General features: G+C 46.7%; 1 protein-coding gene and 1 long non-coding RNA gene across 5 annotated transcripts in view; one reads left to right on the top strand and one right to left on the bottom strand.

Moving 5' to 3' along the window:
* The window catches only part of UBE2H (ubiquitin conjugating enzyme E2 H), a 102,001-nt gene extending 93,356 nt beyond the window's left edge, over positions 1-8,645 (top strand). For 3 of the 4 annotated variants that reach the window (XM_032305552.1, XM_032305549.1, XM_032305550.1), the window contains 2 exons: positions 1,303-1,431; positions 6,059-8,645. In XM_032305552.1, the coding sequence (XP_032161443.1) occupies positions 1,303-1,431; positions 6,059-6,183 (254 nt within the window). In that variant the 3' untranslated portion in view covers positions 6,184-8,645. Of the gene's footprint in view, positions 1-1,302; positions 1,432-1,779; positions 3,954-6,058 lie in introns of those variants that run through there. The other variant, XM_032305551.1, reaches the window with a different exon arrangement.
* Positions 7,939-15,544, bottom strand: LOC116569363. The gene is made up of 2 exons (XR_004276996.1): positions 15,323-15,544; positions 7,939-11,075 (listed from the first exon to the last, which is right to left on the bottom strand). It is a non-coding gene; the product is annotated as an uncharacterized LOC116569363 (long non-coding RNA).
* Between the last annotated feature and the right edge of the window lie 6,556 nt (positions 15,545-22,100).

The raw sequence follows: 22,100 nt of genomic DNA on the forward strand, positions 1-22,100 counted from the left end.
TTCTGGCCCTCTATGAAAAAGTTTATCAACCCCTTTTACCTAGACCAGGATTTCTTAAGCTCAGCACTGTTGAATTTTGGCCCAGATAATTATCTGTTGTAAAGGGCTGTCCTGTGCATGGTGGGGTGTTCAGCCGCGTCCCTGCTTCTCTGCGGGAGGGCTGCTAGCACCACCCGTTCCCCTCCGCCCTCCAGGTGTGACAACCAAAAATCTCTCCAGACGTCGTAGGGTGTCTGCCAGGGAGCAAAACCATGCCTCCCTGAGAACCACGGTGATGTGACGTGAGCAGACATTCACTTGGAAGACTGCATCCGAGTACTCCTGTAAAGGGGAAAAAATACAGGAAAAGAGCAGAATAAATGTTAGGAGTGGTTCTTACGCTGCTGTGCTTTAGCATTCCCCCCAGAAACAAATTTTTCCACATAAAACATGATACGAGTAACTGAAGGAGGGCAGAGAGCTGGAGGCACTGAGATTCCCCAGTTGACTACTGCGGGCCAAACGGAACGGATGTTACCCCATCTCTGAAGTGATGAGAATGTGTAGTTTATTTTACAGGTTTGCAAGGCCCATTTCCTATATAAAGCACTATGTGGCTGCAGAGTTCTTGTTGCCTTTGCCATGTGTGAAATGTTACTGCTATATACCCAGCACCTTGTGCTGCATCTGGCAAGAAGGGAGCTAATATGTGTGTATTAAAATGATTATTAATAAATTCAGTAAATTGGTATTTCTCTGTCTCATGATTATCTATGATTTTAAGTGGCCTCTGTAGGTTCCTACCTTCATTAGCCGGAAGAATCAAAAAACTGGTTCTGTTTACCTCCATTAAAGGGGATGAGAATTGAATTAAACATCAAGGCCTATAAAACTTCTTTTGAGATCTGGCGCTTGAATACTTTCCAGAGTGGGAATTTTCAAAGCTGTAGAAAAAGGTGATATTAAGAGATAACTACTTGTTTTGTAAAACTGTACAGTGCTGTAGAGTTTTGGGGCATGCATTTTAATTAATGTCTGTAATATTTCTGAATTCTTGGTTTAGAACATGGAGTGAATTAGAATCGGGACAGTTGCCTTTGGAAGTGAATATCAGACACCTTCATCTGATTCTTCAAAGCAAAATTAAATTTTAAGTTTTAAAATTGGTACTGAAAAGCCTGTGTGCTAGAGCTCACATGTAACAGAGCACACTGTTATGGAAAACGTCCACGTGGCTGATTATTTTGGAAGATAAGCAGTGTTGACTACTGAACTCAAGTGAATTTTATTCCATGCATGACATATTTCTGTTTGTTTTTTCAGATCTTACCAATATATTTGAGTCCTTCCTGCCCCAGTTGTTGGCCTATCCCAACCCCATAGATCCTCTCAACGGTGATGCTGCAGCAATGTACCTCCACCGACCAGAAGAATACAAGCAGAAAATTAAAGGTAAGAGAGCAAATAGTTTAACCTAGAGACAGAAACACTTAACATGTATTGGGCTTTAAATGCCTTTTAAGATCATTAAATGCCTTTCTTAGTTAATAATTTTTCTCAGGCCTTAAAAGAGACCGCTGTCTCTGGGCTGGACCAGAACTCACTAGCCCCTGTAGTTCCAAGGGGTCATCCACACCTTGGGAAGGCTGAAGGTCCCAGCAAGGAAGACAAGAGGGAGTGAGAAAGAGCAAAAGGAAAGATGAGAAAGTGGGGGAGGGCCCTTGGCGGGTGTGGTGGAAATCCCCACGGACCCCTGTCCAGAAGAACCGCGGCCTTCATTTGCTTCCTCTTGCCTTGTAGAATTAGAAAATTGGGACTCAAGAATGAAGTAGTAAAAGAAAGGCATAATCTCCCATCTGTTTACAGACCGTATCATCCTGGCCCGTCAGGAAAGCTGTTAACTTTAGAAGTTGGGAAATGCCACATTTATCCTTATACTTCTTTTTTATTGTATCATTTTACCTGTTGAATTAAGAATATCCAGCTGTTTCCTTTTCCTGGCCCCATACTGACTGACTTTCACTTTGGAAAGTTTACATCTGGGCACATTTCTTGTCTGCTGCAGATAGCTGGCCCTAGGGCCCCGTTTTCTAGTAAAACATAAAATGTGCTGTGCTAGGTAGAAACGTGCTCGTGGTAGGAGCGTTCATTTGCTCATCCTTTACGATCTGGAAAACTCCTTTCTCACTCTGAAAGTTACCTGCTAATGGGACATGAAGTTCATTAAAATGAACTTGTGGTTTTGAAAGAACATCTGTAACTTCACACCAGTTTACTGGTATTCATTTTTACCTCTCCGTGTGCTTGAGAACCTTCATAGTGAAAAGTGGTTCCACCAAAAGTGGTTTCAAGTTCCACCAGAAAGGAAAGGAATTCAAAGTCCATGAAAGTAGGCCTGCTCTCCTTACCAGATGGCGGTCATTGTTAACTAATTGTTAGCATGACTTGCCTAAAGATTGTCAGCTTCTGCTGGTTGTGTGGCCCTCTGAGGTCCGTTTGCAAGAGGTGGCAGTAGAAATAATTTACAAGAGCCTGGAATATATATGTCTTCACTCTTAACTGTGCAGGCATGAGATAGGCGTATCTGAGGCTTCCCTTTGGTTTTCTCGCTCTTCTCTGATTCCTGTAGGGTACTATTTGGTACTTCTGTTGAGATAAATAAATCTACTCCAGTTAATTTACTTGGGTTTCAGGTGTCCTTAGAAATTGATACCTAATTTATGTAGCAGAATATCTGTATAGCCAAACATGTATTTCAAGAGGAAAGAAAGCAGTCCGTTTCCACCAGATGAAATTCTGTTATGAGACTGTATTAAGCTTGGGACACAGGAATCCCTTAGCAGTGTCTGCAGCCCACAGACATCTCGCTGTGGAGATATTTCTATAGTTCTTACATTCATTATGCCTCAGCAGGGTAGCACTATTCCTGTTTTAGTACATATCTGCTATAGTACCAGTTACAGAAGGAATCCAGTCTACATTTTTATTTTAGAATGGCAGGCTCTAGCTTAGGGAATTTTTGCTTTCTGAAATGTCAGTGTTGGCTATCATTTTTGTCTTCCTGAGTAATGAAAATCAGGACTGTAAGAACCATCCTGATGGCTTAGACGTGCCCCCCCGCCCCCGCCCACAGCCAGGGGGCTTGTCCTCCCAGTTCTCCCCTGCCTCCCGCCCCGGGTTCTCCTCTGCACCCAGCCTGTTGGAGGCGTCCCCCGCTCAGAAGCTTTTGTTGCTCCTGTGCACCTCTTTAGGAGTCCTGCTCTTGATTTCCTGTTATTTTCAAACTTCTCACTTCTTGCCCTAAACCCCTGCTGGTTCGTTTTCCCTCCTCTTTGATAATCTATGACTCCCATGCCTCCCTAATCATGTGCAGCCTGCTCAAGACCTGTTCTCCTGACTTCTCTGCAGCTTTTGTGTTCTGCCCTTTCCCTTCCGGAAAACCTTTCTCACTCCATTCCCAGACATGGTCATTTTCTTTAAGCCTAAGCCTCTCGGGTCATTCAGCCTTCCCTCACCCGCCTCACCACCTGGGGAGCTGACTCGCCCCTCACTGCCTGAGGTGATTCCCTCCAGGTAGGTGATTTCCAAAAACATGTCTAGATGGGACCTCTCTCCCAGGCTGCTACCAGGAGACAGTTCTCTGCCTAGCCTCACAGGTCAGCGTGTGTAACTTTTACCATGCGTGGATTTTGTCAGCATTCACATTTAGTTGAGTTTTTTATCATGTAGATAGGAGCTGCCTATAGGAGGAGCACCAGGGAACTGTCTAAAGAACACACGCTTCCGCATCTTAGCCTGCCATTCCCGGCTGGCTCTCACTGGGTGTGAGCTCCATCTTCACCTTCACTCCCAAAAGAAGCAATATGTGACCATCACACTGGATGAGTTTCAGATACTCAGCTGTATTCCCTTCCATAGGGAAAGTGTCAACCTAAAAAAAAAACCCAGAGGATAACTTAACCATATACTCACCATCCAACTGCAGTAGGACCTGCTGTACATTTTGCCTTATTTGCTTCAGATACAGATGTAGTTCTTGGTCTTGTGCTTGACATCCTGGCCATGTCCTCCTCTCTTGTGCTTTTTTTTTTTTTTTTTTTTTTTAAGATTTTTTGAGAGCGCATAAGCAGGGGAAGCAGCAGGCAGAGGGAGAGGGAGAAGTAGGCTCCCCTCTGAGCAAGGAGCTGGACGCAGGGCTTCCATCCCTGGACCCTGGGATCCTGACCTGAACTGAAGGCAGATGCTTAACCCACTGAGCCACCCAGGCAGATGCTTAACCCACTGAGCCACCCAGGCTCCCCCTACCCTCTGCTTTTGGTGAGGCTGTGCCTTTCACCCGGAATGGCATGTCCTGTGCTACAGCTGAGAATTCCTTCACGGGTCAGTGCCGCTGTGCCGGCCTTCCCAGCTCTGAGAGGCCAGAGGCCCTGCCTTCATGCTTCCCTCCGATCGCACCTGGCAGCTGACTCCTTTCATCTGCATCTGGGCCTCCTGCTCGTGAATGACCTTGCTCTTCATTTTTCTGTCTCCTGAAAGGCCGTGTCCTAGTATGCTAAGCACTTAAAACATACTTATTTCCTTGAATATACTCAAGAAGACTAATAATACCACCTTACAATGTCAGTGAGAAATGTCAAAGTGCAGCAACTTCTTCTACAAATGCAGCGAAGTAGCTGACCGATTAGAGGGTAAAAATAACCTTTCTGAGACTATGATAAACATTTCTAAGAGGTAAATTCAGGTGAGTTCTTACCTAAGCAGGAGCTTTTGAAGTCTCATCTCTGCCTAAAACTTCATGTAATGAATTTGTAGGGTTTTAAGTCCAAAGACTGCAAACTTTTTCTGTAAAGGACCAGATGTGACCACATGTAGTCTCTGTCACGTATTCTTTCCTTTTTTTTTTTTTTTTTTTTTTTTTTAAACAACCTTTTAGGGGCCCTTGGGTGGCTCAGTCATTTGAGGATATGCCTTCAGCTCGGGTCATGATCTTAGGGTTCTGGGATCGAGCCCTGATTCTGGCTTTAAATATATCAGAAATACTCTTAGCTAGGCCCTGTGTTCCGTTATTCAAACTCGGCCAGCTCCTTTGGCCATTTTCCTTCTCTCTCTCTTGTGCTCGGTGCCTGTGACTCCGTAGGAGAGAAACATGGCGTAAGGAATGAGGGCGTGTTTCCCTCCTGCTGACTCTCTCAGTAGGTCCTGTCTTGTCTCTTCATACTGTGTGTAGGCCGTTTACTGAAAATCAGTGTGCGCTTAGAGTTTTTAGAACAAGTTGTTTGTTCAGCAGTTCTTAAAACTTTGTTTCAGCCTCATATTCAGGTGAGTAGTAGATGATCGAGTCACTCAGGCTCGCTGTGTCTCCAGATAGCAGCTCGTTCCTGAGCGGATGGAGAGACCGTTTTCACCATCTGCTTCAGAAACCTGACAGGCAGGATCTGTTTAGACTAAAATCTGTTCCTAAAATAATGGATTTGGGCTGACTGTAATTATGTAAGTGCAAGTCTGAAAATGATGGGGGATTTCCTTATAAATTACTGTGGAATCATAACCAGTCCTGCTCTGCCTGGGAGGTGAATAGTTTTTTTAACACAGAGATAAGGAGAAAGTCGGTCCTAATGTCCCCAGTCGTGCAAGTTTGGAGGAGCTCAGCCATACGGATAAGCCAACAAGGCAAGAGCGAGGGCGGCCTGGCAGCCTAACTGGAGGCCAGTTCACACCAGACACCGTCCTGGACATCTGCCGGCTCTCCCCTGCTTCGCAGCCGAGGCCTGGGGCGGTGGGCTGCCTCGGACACACGCACCTGGGAGGGGATGGCGCTGGGGAGTTTGGGGCTAGAGGTGCAGTCTGTCTCTCTTCCCTGCACATCAGATGCTTTGCTTCACCTCTCTTACGAAGGGGGCAGAATGCACGAACGCCAAAGACATACTCCGTGGGGTTTCCCCTTAGCTGTAGTGACCAGAGCCTAGCAGGTAAGGAAGGCCTGAACTTCCCTGGCCCCACGCCAGCTTTGGGGGTCACCAAACCACAGACCTGCCTGCTCACCGCCCCTGTGTTTTCTTCCTCCCCACCCCCTGTGCAGAGTACATCCAGAAATACGCAACAGAGGAGGCACTGAAAGAGCAGGAGGAGGGCACCGGTGACAGCTCGTCGGAGAGTTCTATGTCTGACTTTTCGGAAGATGAGGCCCAGGATATGGAGTTGTAGTAGAAAAAGCACCTGCTTTTCAGAAAGACTATTACTTCCTAACCATGAGAAGCAGACTATAATATTCATATTTAAACAAAGCAATTTTTTTTATTACTAAACAAGGTTTTTATGAATAATAGCATTGATATATATATATTATATATCACCCTTTAGATCTTGATTTCTTGGTCATTTCTCAATCTGAGGTGCATAGCATATTCCCACATTCCATTTTGGTAGCAATATGCGGTCTGAATGCATGCGTTCACAAGTCCACTCGGCCAAGTCAGCCTGTGTGCTGCTCAACTGTCAAAAGAAACAGCCGCTCCGATAGATAGACGTGAGTAAGAATAACAGGAAAAAAGTTGCTTCTTTTATTGATGGTTCCAAAGAAACAAACCAAACCATCCAGCTCTTGGACGTGAAGATAGAATAGTGCTTTTTCAAAATGGACGGGAGGAACTGGGGGAGGACCAGGCCTGCTGTGGGAGCACGAGGAGCCGGCCGCATCAGAGCCGGAGCCGCTCCTTCCTGGGACTCCCGGGTGGCCCCGTTTCTGTGGAGTAACAGTAGAGAACAGGGAGCTAATTGGAGTATTGAAACGTAAAACAATTTCTGACTCTGGATTTTAAGTACATTTTTATATGCAGATTCCTGCCCGACTCACTAGCAGGCCCTGCGGCCACAAGTGTTTTTGCTTTGGAGAACCTCTCGGAAGTGTTTTCTGAACCGGATTCTTTTTCTTGGGGTAGCGCTTGTAATCCATAGCTTTCTGAGGGGACAGGACAGGAGGAGTAGAGTGACCGGGAAGGTGCTTTGTCTCATCCAGCACCTGCAGAGTCGCCTCCTTGTCCTCTAGGCCACTTTGAGACTGCTGCCCTGGACTGAGAGCTTTAAATTTGAGGGTGGTTGTGGGTGTTTTTGTTTGGGTTGGAGCTTTTTTTTTTTCCTTCCCTTTCCTTTCCTCCCCCCAGCTCTCCCACCTTTATTTTTAAAATGGTGTGTGTGTGTGAATTGTGCTTAGGTTGCAAATTCAATCTTCACCTATAATCTTCACCTACCAAGAGATGGCCTCCTCCTTGGACAGCCGCTCAGTGGACCATTAGACTCGGCAAGAAGACCCGTCTGGTGGCTGTGACTCCCGAGTACTCTCCTCCCCTTCATGTTTTTGGTTTTGTTTTCCCTTCTGCTGCCGCTCTTGGCAGCAGCCTGGTCATCATCTGCTTGTGGGAGTGGGAAATGGGTATTTTAGACCCAACACACATTCTAAATTGAAAATGAGTAATAATTGGAACAAATAAAGGTCCTTGTACCCAAAGTGACTCTACATGGGAAAAACAAACTGCTTTTTTTCAGTGTGTGACTGAATAAGAGGAAAGCGTTCGGAAATACGATGCAGTAGAACAGGTTTTGAAGGAAGAACATATTCTCTCCTGTATGTGTTAAGAGGAAATCAGACAGTTTAAAATGCCTGCTAATCAAATGTTTACTCAGCTCACCATATGTCCAGGTTGCCGGCAGAGTTTTTCTTTCGAATCTGAGTGTTGCCTGCTGAGTTTGGAGAACCTTAGACAGCAAGTCTGTATCCCTTTTTTGCCACAACCAATAGGACAGTAGCAGAATTAGCCAATCCTAAAACCTTCTAAAGACCATTTTTTAATGTCCCACTGGGATAATTGAGTTTTTCTTTCTGGTGTGTGTTTTTAGTTTAGAAGTGCTATCTGTTCCACAAGATTGGAGTCAGTGAGGTTGGAAGATACCCTATCTTTTTTAATTCAAAAAGCACAATCAATACTTTTCTTTGAAAATCTATATAAAGTACAACTTGCTTTTAGCATGATTATTTTCCTAAAAGACAAAGAATTTTCTTAATTTATGTTAATTACGGGCATGAAGCAAAAGGTTTTCTTTAAAAAAAAAAAAATTTAAAGTGCAGTTACGTAGGGCTGTGGTTAGTTAACCGTACCGAGTTTATCTATCTAGCATTTGTGGCTTGTTGGAGGGGTAGTGTTAACTATTTAACATGGAATGGTGTGCTTTAACTTCTCTTAGCGCGTTGTCTTCTCTTACTTTGGGGGAGGGAGGGTCTCTGCTGGCACTGTCTAACCTGCTTACCTGCTGAATTAGCAGTTTGCTTGTGCTATAACCGTTTAAATTGTAGGTGCGACTTAGGGTAGGCTTTAAAAGTGCTGGGTGGTGATTTGAGTTCAAACAATAAAAATTGTATTTTTTCAATATTGTATAAACAATAGTGTTCTAATTACCTTTCAAAAAAAAATAATGTCCAGATAATAATTGCTTTTAATCTTGTCAAAAACAAGACAAAACAGACAAAACACGTAGAGCCAAGTTTGGGGGAATGTATGTGAGCCACAGCTCTGCTCCCCGACTAAATACCTTTTTCTCAAAAAAGACATTGGCTCGACGCGGATTGAACGCTCTGGCACTGGGAGTCTGGTGGTGCAGAATTTCTGAATGAAGAAGTGGCGGGGGAGGTCACAGGGGTTAAGAAGCAGATCCCAAGTGCGTCTGCAGCATGTGTGCGTGTGTGTCTGTCCATCCAAGTCTGTCTGATGAAGGTGTACTGAGGCTTCCCTGTTAGAGCAGGAAGCTCCTGGAATGGCTTTGGCTACCCGGATCACACTGTACCTGCTGGTTCCGTGCAGATCTGTCCTTTCTGGGCACTAACCTTGGTCCCATGCATGCTTTGGCTCCATGTGGGGCTTTCCCTCTAGTCTGAGAAACTGGCTTTTGATGAGTTGAACAGAATCCTTCTTATGCTAACTTTTTGTCCCTTCCTATACCTGGGAGAGGTAGCCAGGAGAAGACGACCGTGCTTCTAGGTACAGAGGGAGCTGGAAGAAAGCCTGGCTGGGAATCCGAGGACTCTGGCCAGCAGTGGTTGATGATACAGTAAGGCTAGAAGAGGGGGTATGACAGCTCTGGAAACTTTCCCAGATTTCCCGTCGTAATACTCAGAAAAGCATCCAGAGCCCCTCAGTGGGGCTGAACGTGACTGCTTTTAAAGGTGGTGGTGGTAGGTCAAGAGTTGCTTCTGGCAGTTTCCCTCCCTTTCTTAGCATACCCATAGTTTCCAAGTTTTACCTTGTGGTTGGCCAGCGCAAGCCATCCTTTGCCCCTGTTCAAATACCGAGCTCCAGCTCTCGCCAAAACCGACAAGAGGTGGCTGCAGCCGCAGCCCACAGCCCGCTGCTCTCGGGCAGCCCCGGCACTGGGGCCTGGCAGGTTGCATTTCGTGGTAGCCAAGCTAGATGCTGGCATTGTGCTCTTTTGTCTTTGATCTTGTCACCCTCCTTGAGGTGACTGTGCAGTTTCAACTAGCATTTTATACTAGTAAGGTAGTTTTCAGAAGTTGCCATGTGTCTCTCCGGTACCTAACGTCCTTCTACTTCAGAAGCTGTTCTCATTGCCAACTGGCTGAGCTAAGCTCCTGAGGAGTGTCTCCCCTCGAAGGAATTTTTTCCTCCTCAAAATGCTCTCTGAAGCTGATTGGCCTTGGCCTGACACTTGCTTTTCATTAGGCCTCCTGTTGCGGCTAGAATCATGAAAGACAGATCTCTGCTAGCCTTCATGGGTGAAGTTTCTAGACACCAAGTTTCTGGGAACTGGTGTTCGATTTTTAAACGGCGTGTGGCCCTTCTACATTCTAGGGACTCAATCAGAAAAAGTGGAAGCCATTAAGAAGTAGCAAGAGTTCTTTTACCAACTTCTAACCGGGTTCACGGCCTTCTTGACTAAAATTATTTCTGATTGGGCACAAAGACCTGTGTTTTCTTTGGACTTCTGAATCCATGTTCGTAATTTCTTTGGCCACTGAACACCTTGGCAGTTCATCAAGGATTGGGGTGGAGGCCCCTGGGGGAAGGGGGAGCTCACCCTGGCCGGGCGGGCAGGGTCTCCACACACCTGAGGAAGGGCCAGGACTCTCACTTCAGCAAATACTCGTCTTGGCTGTGGGCTTGGGAAGAAATGGCCATTATTTACTGATTGTATTTGGTACATACTGTGTGATACTTGAAGAGAGAAAAGGGACTTACAGCCCTTAATTGAAATCTAAGCTTTTTATCGCTTATTTGTTCCTTGCCCTCTCCTCCCTCCCACCTTCCTCCTCGCATTGTGATGATCTAGCGGGCACTTCTGTCAACAGGACAAATGCCGCCTCTGACTATAACCTCTTAATAGTTGTGTATAATGAAAACTGTAAACTTTTTTAAATAAAATGTGTATATACCTTGGCAAATGACTGGACCTTGATCAATAAGATAGACTCAGTGATTACTCAGCCCTTTCTTAAAAGGAACAACAGACACCCTCCTCGTTCATCTGACTCCTCTCAGCAGCGGACTCTGGCTTGTTTCTGTGTTCGCGAAGCCCTTACAGAGGAAGATGACTGGGTGGGTGTGGGAAGGGAGTGTCACCCAGAGACAGTGGTAACTAAGAAGCGCCACCTCCAGAGTCCTGTCTCTGCACCTGGAGTGGCAGGTGTGACTGCTGACTGTAAACGAGGCTGGCCGGGAGGCTTGTCCACACCTTGAAGGCCTGTGAAGTCCTGTAGCCTGAAGGTCCCCACCTGCCTTCCTGTGGGGCAGCGGGTTCAGCTTCCATGTTGCATGTCAGCCCAGATGATCTAGACCCTGTTGGCTAATGCCAAGGATACTCACTTGGCCCGGAGTTAACAGGCGGCGGGGGGGCAGTCTGCCTAAACAGGTGCCCCCCTGCGCCAGATGCCAGCCTCACCCGGGAGGGTGAGGGTGGGTTTTGCATCAGAAGGCTAGCGCGGATTGATGAGCTCAGCACTTCCATTCCTTTCCAAAGCGCATGTGCCCTCGATGGCCACCAGGTGGCGATGTTCCCCGTCTACTGGACGTGTGGGGTTTTGCCAGAAGGCCCTTCGGACAAAGGGAAAACTTGGTCACATGCTTTCATTCCCCCGAACTCTCTTCCACTGTTTTCTTCTCCTTACTCACTTTCCCAACCTTCCTTTATTCCGCACTTCCTCCTAATGGATTCTCTGGTAGCCCCAGCTGTGTGTCTACCAGGGGGAGGGAGAGTAAGGCCACCTAGGGAGTGGCGCTCTGCTGGGAATGAGCACCTTAGGCTCTCCTGGGGCAGGCAAGCCACGGCTCTCCGGGCTGCCCTCAGTGCTCAAGAGCAAAACGTGCAGCAGATTCTGTGCAGGTGGTGGTCCCTGACCAGACCCCTCAAGGCCCAAGACCTTGGCCTTGGATTCATCTTTGAAATGTGGTCCGTCAGCTGGTAGGTTCTCACCCTGAGGCTCTGTGACTCCAAACTCCAGTCTCTGAAACAGTAACCGCATCACAGGATACAGTGTCCCGAGAGGTTATTCCAGTAGCCTGTGAAACTGAGGTTTCAAGAGCAGGTGTTGATAGAGTTTTGGGGCCCAAACAGCTTCGGGACGTAAGAGCATCTGTTTTCCAGCTGAAAGAACTAAGAGATGTGTGGGTCCTAGGAGTCTAACCTACTGATCTCGCATGAGGCAGCTGCTTTTAAAAGCCTGTGTGGCTTGGTGGGTTAAGCCTCTGCCTTCCACTCAGGTCATGATCTCAGGGTCCTGGGATCCAGACCTGCTTCTGGCTCTCTGCTCAGAGCCTGCTTCCCTTCCTCTCTCTCTGCCCCCTCTCTGCCTACTTGTGATCTCTGCCTGTCAAATAAATAAATCTTAAAAAAAAAAAAAAAAAAAAAAAAAAACCATGAGGAGCCTCAGGGCACACGTTGGAGCTTGGATGACCTCCTCCCCACCCCATCCCCGAAATCTAACCCAGTGTTGCTCTTGCCTCAGCCCCAGTCCAGCTGCTTCCCAGGTGGCAGAGGGCTTTCCACTGCCTGCCTGAGGCAGGAGGGTACCCCTTTCCCAGGAAGGGACCCCAGGGCTCTGAGCTACATTGTCCTGGAAAAGACTTGAGGACCCCAGAACTTTTATCACCTTAAATTCTCTTGCCATCTCTAAAGCCTGCTCTCTATCCCAGGGGATGAGCACCTGTGACACTAGACCCTGGTGTTTCCTGCTCCCCACCTGGAACCAGGGCAAAGAGGGTATTTACGGCTCCCCACGATCCCTGGCGCTGCAGAGGCCCTGGAGCTGCGTGATAGACCGAGCAGCCTCATTTATGAGAAAGCCAGAGGCTTCTCAGAGACCCAGATCCCCGGATGAACCCAGGACAATCCACCTTGGGTCAGCCCCGTTGCCCCGCACCTCATGCTACAGGGTTTGTGCACCCAGAATGTCTTGGAACAGGAGAGTTACCCTGACAAGGGAGTGAATATTTGGTTAAAAATACGGGGATATTTCCCTTCTAGCTCTGTGTGTGGGGGTGTGAGTGTATGTGTGTATGCCTGTATGTATGTATATGTATGTATGGGGGTGTGTGTATGTGTGTGTGTGTGTGTGTATATATATATATATATATATATATTTTTTTTTTTTTTTTTTTTTTTTTTTTGGTAAAGGCTGGACACGTCTGTGGACCTGGGTCCTTCCGAACTCTTTAGGCCTCAGACTGGCTCCTAGGATCTGGTGTCAGCAGGCAGGGTTGTCAGGGACAGACTTGGGCTTTCTAAGAGAGAAAAGGGCCCTCCTGGGTGTCCTGTCATTGATGTTTAACCAGGAGAGGGGCTGCGCTGAGCGGTGGGGTTTGACCTTTGGGTCTCAGCTTTACTTCCTGTGATCCCTACCTGCCAAGAGCAGAACAAGAAGCTTCAGCCGTTGTATAAACAGTGAATCAGGGGCCTGCTCCAGTCCACTAATATGCATTTAAAATGTGGGGAACAAGCTTTTAAAAGATGCAGCTCTAAATATTTCAAAAGAAATAGGTACTGATAACAAATCATTCCAAACACACGTGAAAGTCTTCCAGAAAGCCTTCCTCTAGAGAGAATTCAGACAATGATGACATCAGCAGTGGCTGAAGAGGGCTTTCTCTTAACGATCCTCACTCCCACTGGCCCTGGGAGCTCCTCCGGAAGGAAAATTGGACTTGACTCCATTTCACATTAACTACCTTGTGAGGCACCAAGAGACGAGCAGAGGTAGCAAGTGGCACAGCCAACACTGGCCAAGGCTTCAGGCTGTGGGTGAGGGTTCTTTCTGTGAGTTCAACTGTGCCAAGCCTTATGCCCATCTCCAACACATGTGGGGAGTGTGGGCACCAGTGTTTGTGTGAGCCTTATCCTGACATCTGGGGGCACCTAAGAGATAGCTCTGGGTTGACCTGTGAGCCTGACTCTCTGACTTCTGTCAAGGGGTCATTCCCTTGGCCTTGGTCCCTGAGGGTCAGTCTTTGTCCACACACATCCCCATGCTCACTGATAAAACCATGTCACCAACTTCTGGGGCCTACAGTGGAGCCAAACTATAAGACTCCGACTTAGCCTGCCCCACTCCATAGAGCAAACCCAGAAATAGAATGCCATCTACACAAGTAATTTATACAACTTTCTAGTAGCCATGTTTTTTTTTTTTTTTTTTTAAAACAAGGTAAAATGTGTTTTTCTTTCCCTGAACAGATCCAAAATATTTCAGTGTATGATTGCTATTTAAAAAATGAATCTTGGGCGCCTGGGTGGCTCAGTGGGTTAAGCCGCTGCCTTCGGCTCAGGTCATGATCTCAGAGTTCTGGGATCGAGTCCCACATCGGGCTCCCTGCTCAGCAGAGAGCCTGCTTCCCTCTCTCTCTCTCTGCCTGCCTCTCCATCTACTTGTGATTTCTCTCTGTCAAATAAATAAATAAAAATCTTAAAAAAAAAAAAAAAAAAAGAATCTTTAGCATTCTATTCCTGTCCTAACTCTGAAGTCCAGTATGGATTTTATCCAACACATCTCAATTTGGATACTACATTTTCAACGTTAAAAGTGGCATGCCATCCTACCAGGACAAAAGCTGTGCTACAGAAAAATTATCCACTGCTTGATTTTAAATTTAATTACAATTAAATAAAAATATTCGGTTCCTCGGTTGCCACCATTCAAGGGCTCGATGGCCATGCGTGGTGGCTCTTGGCTACCCGCAGGAGGACCCCAGGTACAGCAGGAATCTTGGAGAAGCAAAGAAACCACCAGAGCGACAGTTACTGGGAATGTGGACAGAACCCAGAAGCTCGCACTCGGCAGAGGCTGTCCCGGGCCCGTGCGGGGCGTGGAGCGGAGGGAAGCGGCCCCGGGCGTCGGATGCATCGCGGCTGCGGGGCTGGGGGGGCACCGTCCCCCAGCCCCAGTCGCCGGCACTCCCGGGATCCCGGCCGTCGGGGGCGGAAACGGAAGTCGCCCACCCACGAGCCGGAGGGGCTCGTCCCCGAGCGGGCTGGGCGGAGGACGCGCGGAGAGGCGGGCGCGAACAGGCGCGGCCCACCCCGGCCATCTTGCGCGGCGGAGCGGCCCGGGTCCCGCCCTGCCGCGGACACCAGGGGGCGCCCGGGCCTCGCGCGGCGGCCCGCGGGCTCCCGTCTCTGCCCTCCCCGCCCCTCGGCTCCTGAGCCCTGGGGGCCCGGTGGGGCTGGAACCGAGGGCCCGGGTTGGGGGGTGGGGGTGTCCCTCCCGCCGGAGACCCTCCGCCCCGCCCGCGGAGCCCGGCAGGCGCCGGAAAGAAAACAGCGAGGCCACCGAACCCCGAGCCCGGGGAAGCGACCCCGCCCCCAGTCACCCGGCCTTGACCCTCCGCGCCCATCTCTCCACGAGCCAGGGCCTCTCGGCCTGACTTGCTTCTTGGGCCAGCGACATGTGTGGTTGCTTAAGCCAGCAGGGGCGGGTTGGAAGGTCAGGGCGGGGCCCCAGAACTCCGGGGAGGCTGTACGACAAGATTTGGGGAACGTGAGATGCTGAGAGACTCCGGAGACCCGGCATCGGGAGCAAGGTCACCCCGCGAGCATCTCACCCTCCCTTCCTCTCGGTATTACCCCAGCGGGAGCCAGGGCCCCCCTGCAGGGGCTGGGGAACCAGACAAGAGGGCGGTAGACCTCTTCCGTGGGATCACGCAGGGGAAGAGCCCCCGGAGCGGGAAGGGAGTTAAGCCCAGAGGTGCCAGAGCCTACGCGCTCACTCGCTCGGTGCCAGCCGCCCTTCCGAGCCCACCGCAAAGTCCCAAGAGCAGCTCATCCCGCCTCCCCCTGCTTCCCAACCCACCTTTCAGGCAAGGAGCACCACGTGTCACGAAAGCATCACAAACCTCAAGGAGGGACTTCCTGCAAGAGGGGGCTTCACCAGGGCCCGGCTGGGTGGGAAGGAATTGGATCAAGGCAGAAGGGAGGAGGGCAACCCAGGTAGGGAAGTGGCGGGGGTGCGCCGGGCCGGGGAAGAGGGGACGGAGGAGCCCCTCTAAAGGGAAGCTGTAGAGTTCAGGCTGGCCTGGAGGCCCTAATGAGAAGGGAGGTTTAATGGTGGCTTGGGGCCAAGTGAAGCGTCAGAGGTATGGAGCCCGGGTTCGGAGAAGGAGAGCGAGGCAGACAAGTGGACATGAACTTGACATTCTCTAGAATCACGAGAGCTGGCAAGGAGGGACAATGGGACAGCCTGAGGGGGCAGCCCCCGAGAGCAGGCGGGCAAGAGGGAATGAGGGAGGGTGCTGGAGCACAGGGGCAGAAAAGGTAAGGAAAAGGGGTGCAGTTCTGACACTGATGGAAGCCTGTAGCTCCCGCTTCGTGTGTCCGCGGTCTCAGACCCCTCTCTCTAGGGGGAGCCAGCTGGTTTGTTTGGAGCTTGCAGATTCCCACTAAACAAGCGTCTCCTCCAGACCCCAGTCAAGCTAGCAATGACTGCAGCTCCGGCCTCCGGAATCCCAGATTCCTGATCCTCAGAAATGAAAACAGATAATCAATTGTATTAAGCTTCTAAGTTTGGGGTGTAATTAGTGACAAGGTGTAACTATCTAATAGTCTGTGATTTTGTGGAACTTCTACGTCACTCCTGGACTGCTTATCACCAGACTTCTATAGGAGAGAAAAGTAATTTCTATCATGTTTAAGCCACTGCTTTAAAACGTTTGTTTTGGGGGCGCCTGAGTGGCTCAGTCCTTAAGCATCTGACTCTTAAATTTGGTGCTGGTCATGATCTTGAGTCATAAGATCCAGCCCCACGTTGGACTCTGGGCTCAGTGGGGAGTCTGCTTGAGGTTCTCCCGCGCCCCTGAGCTCTCTCTCTGCTCCCCCCAATGTGTGTGTGCGCTTTCTCTCTCAATAAATAAATAAATGTATGTTTTGTTTTGTCTTCTATTTATTACAAGGACCTAATCTTAAGTGATTCAATAATAAAGGCTGGAAATAACAGTGGGGTGGGAAATTCAGTTCCTACTCTCCGCCATCCTAGCTTGAGCTTCCCCTTGCAAGGTCACCTCATGGTCCAAGACAGCTGCTAGAGCTCTGGAAATCATATCCCGAGTTCTAGGCAGCCAGAAGAACAGAGGAGGGGAAAATAAAAGGTGTTCCTCTCCCAGGTGACAGCTCCTTTTCAGGAGTCTTCTTGAAGTCCTCTAGACTTCCAGCTCCTTGTATGGAAGGAGCAGCTTCAATGTCTCTTTTTTAAACGTGAACTGAACAAAGTCTAGCTATATGTTAGCCACAGGAGACACACTTACGATTCAAAGATACAAATAGGTTGAAAATAAAGGCAACAGATAGCTCAGGCAAACAACAACTATAAGAAAACTAGAGTGGCTATATCAACATCAAACAGAAGAGACTTCAGTTTTTAAGTTCTTTTTGAAATTTCAGTTAGTTGGGCGCCTGGGTGGCTCAGTTGGTTAAGCCACTGCCTTTATCTCAGGTCATGATCCTGGAGTCCTGGGATCGAATCCCACATTGGGCTCTTGGCTCCATAGGGAGTCTGCTTCTCCCTCTGACCTTCTCCCCTCTCATGCTCTCTCTCACTGTCTCTGTCTCTCAAATAAATAAAAATAAAATAAAATTAAAAAAGAAATTCCAGTTAGTTAACATACAGTGTTATATGAGTGTCAGGTGTACAATGGAGTGACTCGCCAACCCATGTGTCACCCAGTGCTCCTCGCAGGTGCCCTCCTTGATCTCCAGCACCTGTTCCACCCCGCCTCCAACCATCAGTTTGTTCTCTGTAGTTAAGAGTCTGATTCTTGGTTTGTTTCTCTCTCTCTTATTTTTTTCCCTTTGCTTTTTTTTTTTTTTTTAAGATTTTGTTATTTATTCATGAGAGACAGAGAGAGAGGCAGAGGCAGAAGGAGAAGCAGGCTCCACAAAGAGCAGGGACAAAGAGCAGGGACAAATAGCAGGGAGCCTGATGCGGGACTCGATCCCAGGACCCTGGGATGATGACCTGAGCCGAAGGCTAATTCTTAACCTCTGAGCCACCCAGGGGGCCTGCTTTTTTTTTTTTTAAGATTTTATTTATTTATTTGACAGACAAAGATCACAAGCAGGCAGCGAGGCAGGCAGAGAGAGAGAGGGGAAGAAACAGGCTCCCTGCTGAGCAGAGAGCCCTATATGGGACTTGATCCCAGGACCCTGGGATCATGACCTGAGCCAAAGGCAGCAGCTTAACCAACTGAGCCACCCAGATGCCCCCTGCTTATTTTTAAACAAAATACACTTTAAAACAAAATATGTTGCTAGAGATAATGGGGGACATTTTGTAATGATAAAAGGGTTAAGCCTTCAGAAGACAAGAAGGGGAAAAAAAGACAGAATCGAAGGCAGAGAATAGTTGATTCAACAGTGACAGTTGGTGACTTCAAGACCCCGCTTTCAATAGTGGATAGAACCACTAGGCAGAAAATCCACAAGGAAGCAGAAGACTAGAACAACCCTATAAACAAACTAGAGCCATCAGGCGTCAGCAGAGCCCTCAGCCGACAACAGCGGAATACATACTCTACTCAAATGTACCGGGAACATTCTTAAGGATAGCCCACAGACGAGGCTGTAAAGCAGCCTTAATAAACTTAAAAGGATTGACATTGTACAAAGTATGCCCTCCGATCACAATATAGTGAATTTTAAAATCAATGACAGAAACGGGAAATTGACAAATATGTGAAAATTAAGCAAGTCTGTGCTAAATAACCCAAGGATCAAAGAGTATATCACAAAGGAAATTCATAAATTCTTTAAGAAAGAATTTGAACATGAAGGTATAACATGCCAGAACTCATGGACTGCTGTAAAGCAGTACTCAGAGGAAAAATTATAGCTGTAAATATCTATATTTAAAAGGAAGAAGGATCTCAAACCAGTATTCTAAGCTTCCACCATAAGACACTGAAAAAGGGAGAACAAGCTAAACTCTAAGGAAACAGAAGGAAGGAAATCATAAAGATTCAAGCAGGAATAAATGAAATAGAGTATAGAAAAATACTAGAGGGCGCCTGGGTGACTCAGTTGGTTAAGCCACTGCCTTCGGCTCAGGTCGTGATCCGGGAGTCCTAGGATCGAGTCCCATATCCAACTTCCCTTGCTCTACTGGGAGCCTGCTTCTCCCTCTCCCTCTGCCCCTCCCCCTGCTTGTGCTCTCTCTCTCTCTCTCTCTCTCTGTCAAATAAATAAATAAAATCTTTAAAAAAAAAAAAGATAAATAGTGGAGAAAATCACCCACACCAAAAGTTGGTTCTTTGAAAAGATCAACAAACTTGACACACTTTTAGCTAGATTAACTAAGCAAAATTGAGAGAAGAATCAAATTACTAAAATCAGGAATGAAAGAGGGGCATTACTATTGACTTGAGAGAAAAATGATGCAAAGGGAAAACTGCGAACACTAATTAAATACCTGGATAAAGCAGAGAAATTCCTGAAAAGACATGGACCATTGGCCCAGGAAGAAATATAACATCTGGATAGACCTGTAACAAAGTGCTTCAACTGGTAATTTTTTTTAAAGATTTTATTTATTTATTTGACAGAGAGATCACAAGTAGGCAGAGAGGCAGGCAGAGGCAGAGGGGGAAGCAGGCCCCCCGCCCAGCAGAGAACCTGATGTGGGGCTTGATCCCAGGACCCTGAGACCAGGACCCAAGCTGAAGGCAGAGGCTCAACCCACTGAGCCTCCCAGGTGCCCCTCAACTGGTAATTTTAAAACCACCCATAAAGTAAAGCTCAGGTCCAACCAGCTTCACTGGTGAATTATATGAAGCATTTAAAGGGAAGTTAATACCAATTTTTAAAATTCCTGCCCAAAACTAGTAAAGTAGGGAACATTTCTCAACTCATTCAGCGAAGCCAATATTATCACGATACCAAAACCAGACAAAGATATCACAAGAAAAGAAAATGATACCTTACACAATTTTACATGTCAATTATAACTCAATAAAAGTTTTCTTTTCTTTTTTTTTACAAAAGTGAAAAGAATGGGGTCCTGGCTAGCTCAGTCATTAAGCCTCGCCTTCAGCTCAGGTCATGATCCCAGCATCCTGGGATCCAGCCCTGCATTGGGCTCCTTGCTCAGCAGGGAGCCTGTTTCTCTCTCTGACTCCACTTGCGTTTACTCTCTCTCTGATAAATAAGTAAATACATAAATAAGATCTTAAAAAAAAAAATCGGAAGATACCACTTCTTGCTACTAGAAGGAGAATGGTCAAGACAGGCTCTAATAGAAAAGGTGGGTAATAACCAGTGTTGTCCAGCTTGTGGAGAAGAAGGAGCCCTCAGGCTGGTGGGAACATAAAATGTTGAAACCACTTTGGAAAAGGGCTCACAGTTCCTCAAAATGTTAAGCACAGAGTTACCATACCTTCCAGTAAGTCCACGCCTAGGTGTATACCCAGGAGAATGGAAAGCATGTAAACATGAGTTCAAATAAAAACTTACAAGGAGGGGCGTCCGGGTGGCCTAGTGGGTTAAAGCCTCTTGCCTTCAGGTCATGATCCCAGAGTCAGGATCCAGCCCCGCATTGGGCTCTCTGCTCGGCAGGGAGCCTGCTTCCCTTTCTCTCTGCCTGCCTCTCTGCCTCTCTGCCTGTTTGTGATCTCTCTCTCTGTCAAATAAATAAATAAATATTTAAAAGAAAAAACTTGTAGTGTTCACAGCAGCATTATAAGCAGAAATAACTCAAATGTCCATCAGCTGATGAACGGAAGACCAGAATGTGATATATATTTATATATATAAAATATATATCACAAGGTATATAGACAGATATATATAGATATATATCTACATATTATATTAAATATATATTATTATATATCATATATCTATATATGATATAATCAGTTATTATATTAAATATACATTAAATTATTAATATAATTAAATATATTATATATCATGTATTATTATATTATCACATATATTTAATAATATATAATATTATATATTACATATAATGTATATATAGATATATACCTGTAATATATCTATATATCTCTCTACCTATCTATATGTACATATAGAACTCCATGTAATGGCATGTTATGCAGACCTGAGAGAAATGAACTACTAACACGCTATAGCATGGATGAAGCTTGCACACACTGTGCTGTATAAGAGAAGACAGACACAGAGGCCACATATTGGAGTCAATGTCCAGAATAAGCAAATCCACAGAGACTTCAGTGGATTGGTGGCTGCCGGGGCTGGGTTGAGGGGTCAGTGGGAAATAACTACCTATGGTAACAGGTGTTCTTTTGGGAGGGGTGATGAAAATGTTTAATACTAGATACTGTTCATAATTTCAGGACCTCATGGAATACTAAAAACCACTGAATTGTTTGCTTTAAAAGGGTGAAGTTTTTAGGATGGGAATTATATTGTCAAAAAAAAGTTGTTATAAAATATAAGCAAAAATAGCTCTCATGATGAGATGAGTGGGCTGGTTTTTTACAATTATTTTTTATAGCTATGCTGTTAGGACAGAAGTCGGGAATAATTTTAATCCTGTTTTTCATCTTCTTTAAAAAAAGATTTTATTTATTTATTTGATAGAGAGATCGCAAGTAGGCAAAGAGGCAGGCAGAGAGAGAGAGGGGGAAGCAGACTCCCCGCCGAGCAGAGAGCTAGATGTGAGGCTTGATCCCAGGACCCTGAGATCATGACCTGAGCCAAAGGCAGAGGTTTAACCCACTGAGCCACCCAGGCACCCCAAGACTCAGTGAATATAAGTTATCAAATATATTAAAGACTTAGCAAATATGTCAATTACAACTGTTACTTTTTCATTTTTAGGAACTGCTTAACTGATCATATTCAGGAGGTTTGGGAATGTAAAAACATTTTAATGATTTTATTAACACAATCTTTTATAAAATGCCTTTATCTGAGGCGCTTGGTCGCTCAGTGGGTTAAGCCTCTGCCTTTTGCTCAGGTCATGATCTCAGGGTCCTGGGATCGAGTTCTGCATCGGTCTCCCTGCTCAGTGGGGAGCCTGCTTCTCCCTCTGCTCCCTGCTCCTCCTGCTTGTGCTCTGCCTCTCTCTCTCTCTGTCCCTCCCTCTCTCTTTCTAACAACAACAACAAAAAAGCCTCTGCCTTCAGCTCAGTTCATGATCCCAGGGTCCTAGGATTGAGCCCGGGTCAGGCTCCACTCCCAGCAGGAAGTCTGTTTCTCTCCCTCTCCCCCTGCTTATGCTCTGTCTCAAATAAATAAATACAATCTTTTTTTTTTAAAGATCATATAAAATTAATATAATTACCAACAGTTGTGCTCCTTGCTATTTACGCAAAGGAGCTGAAAACTTCAGTCCACAAAAAACCCTGCACTTTGATGTTTATAGCAGTTTTCTTTGTAACTGCCAAATCCCCGAAGCCACCAAGAGATCCTTCAGGAGGGGGATGGGTAAACGCATTGTGGTATATCCAGGCAGTGGGATATGGTTCAGCCCTGAAAAGAAACAAACTATCAAGCCGTAGAAAGATGCTCTTAAATGCATTATTGCTAAGTGAAAAGAGCCAATGTGAACGTCTCTACAGTGTCTGATTCCAACTATATGACATTCTGGGAAA

Source organism: Mustela erminea, chromosome 11 (assembly GCF_009829155.1).
Source record: "Mustela erminea isolate mMusErm1 chromosome 11, mMusErm1.Pri, whole genome shotgun sequence".
NCBI lineage: Eukaryota > Metazoa > Chordata > Mammalia > Carnivora > Mustelidae > Mustela > Mustela erminea.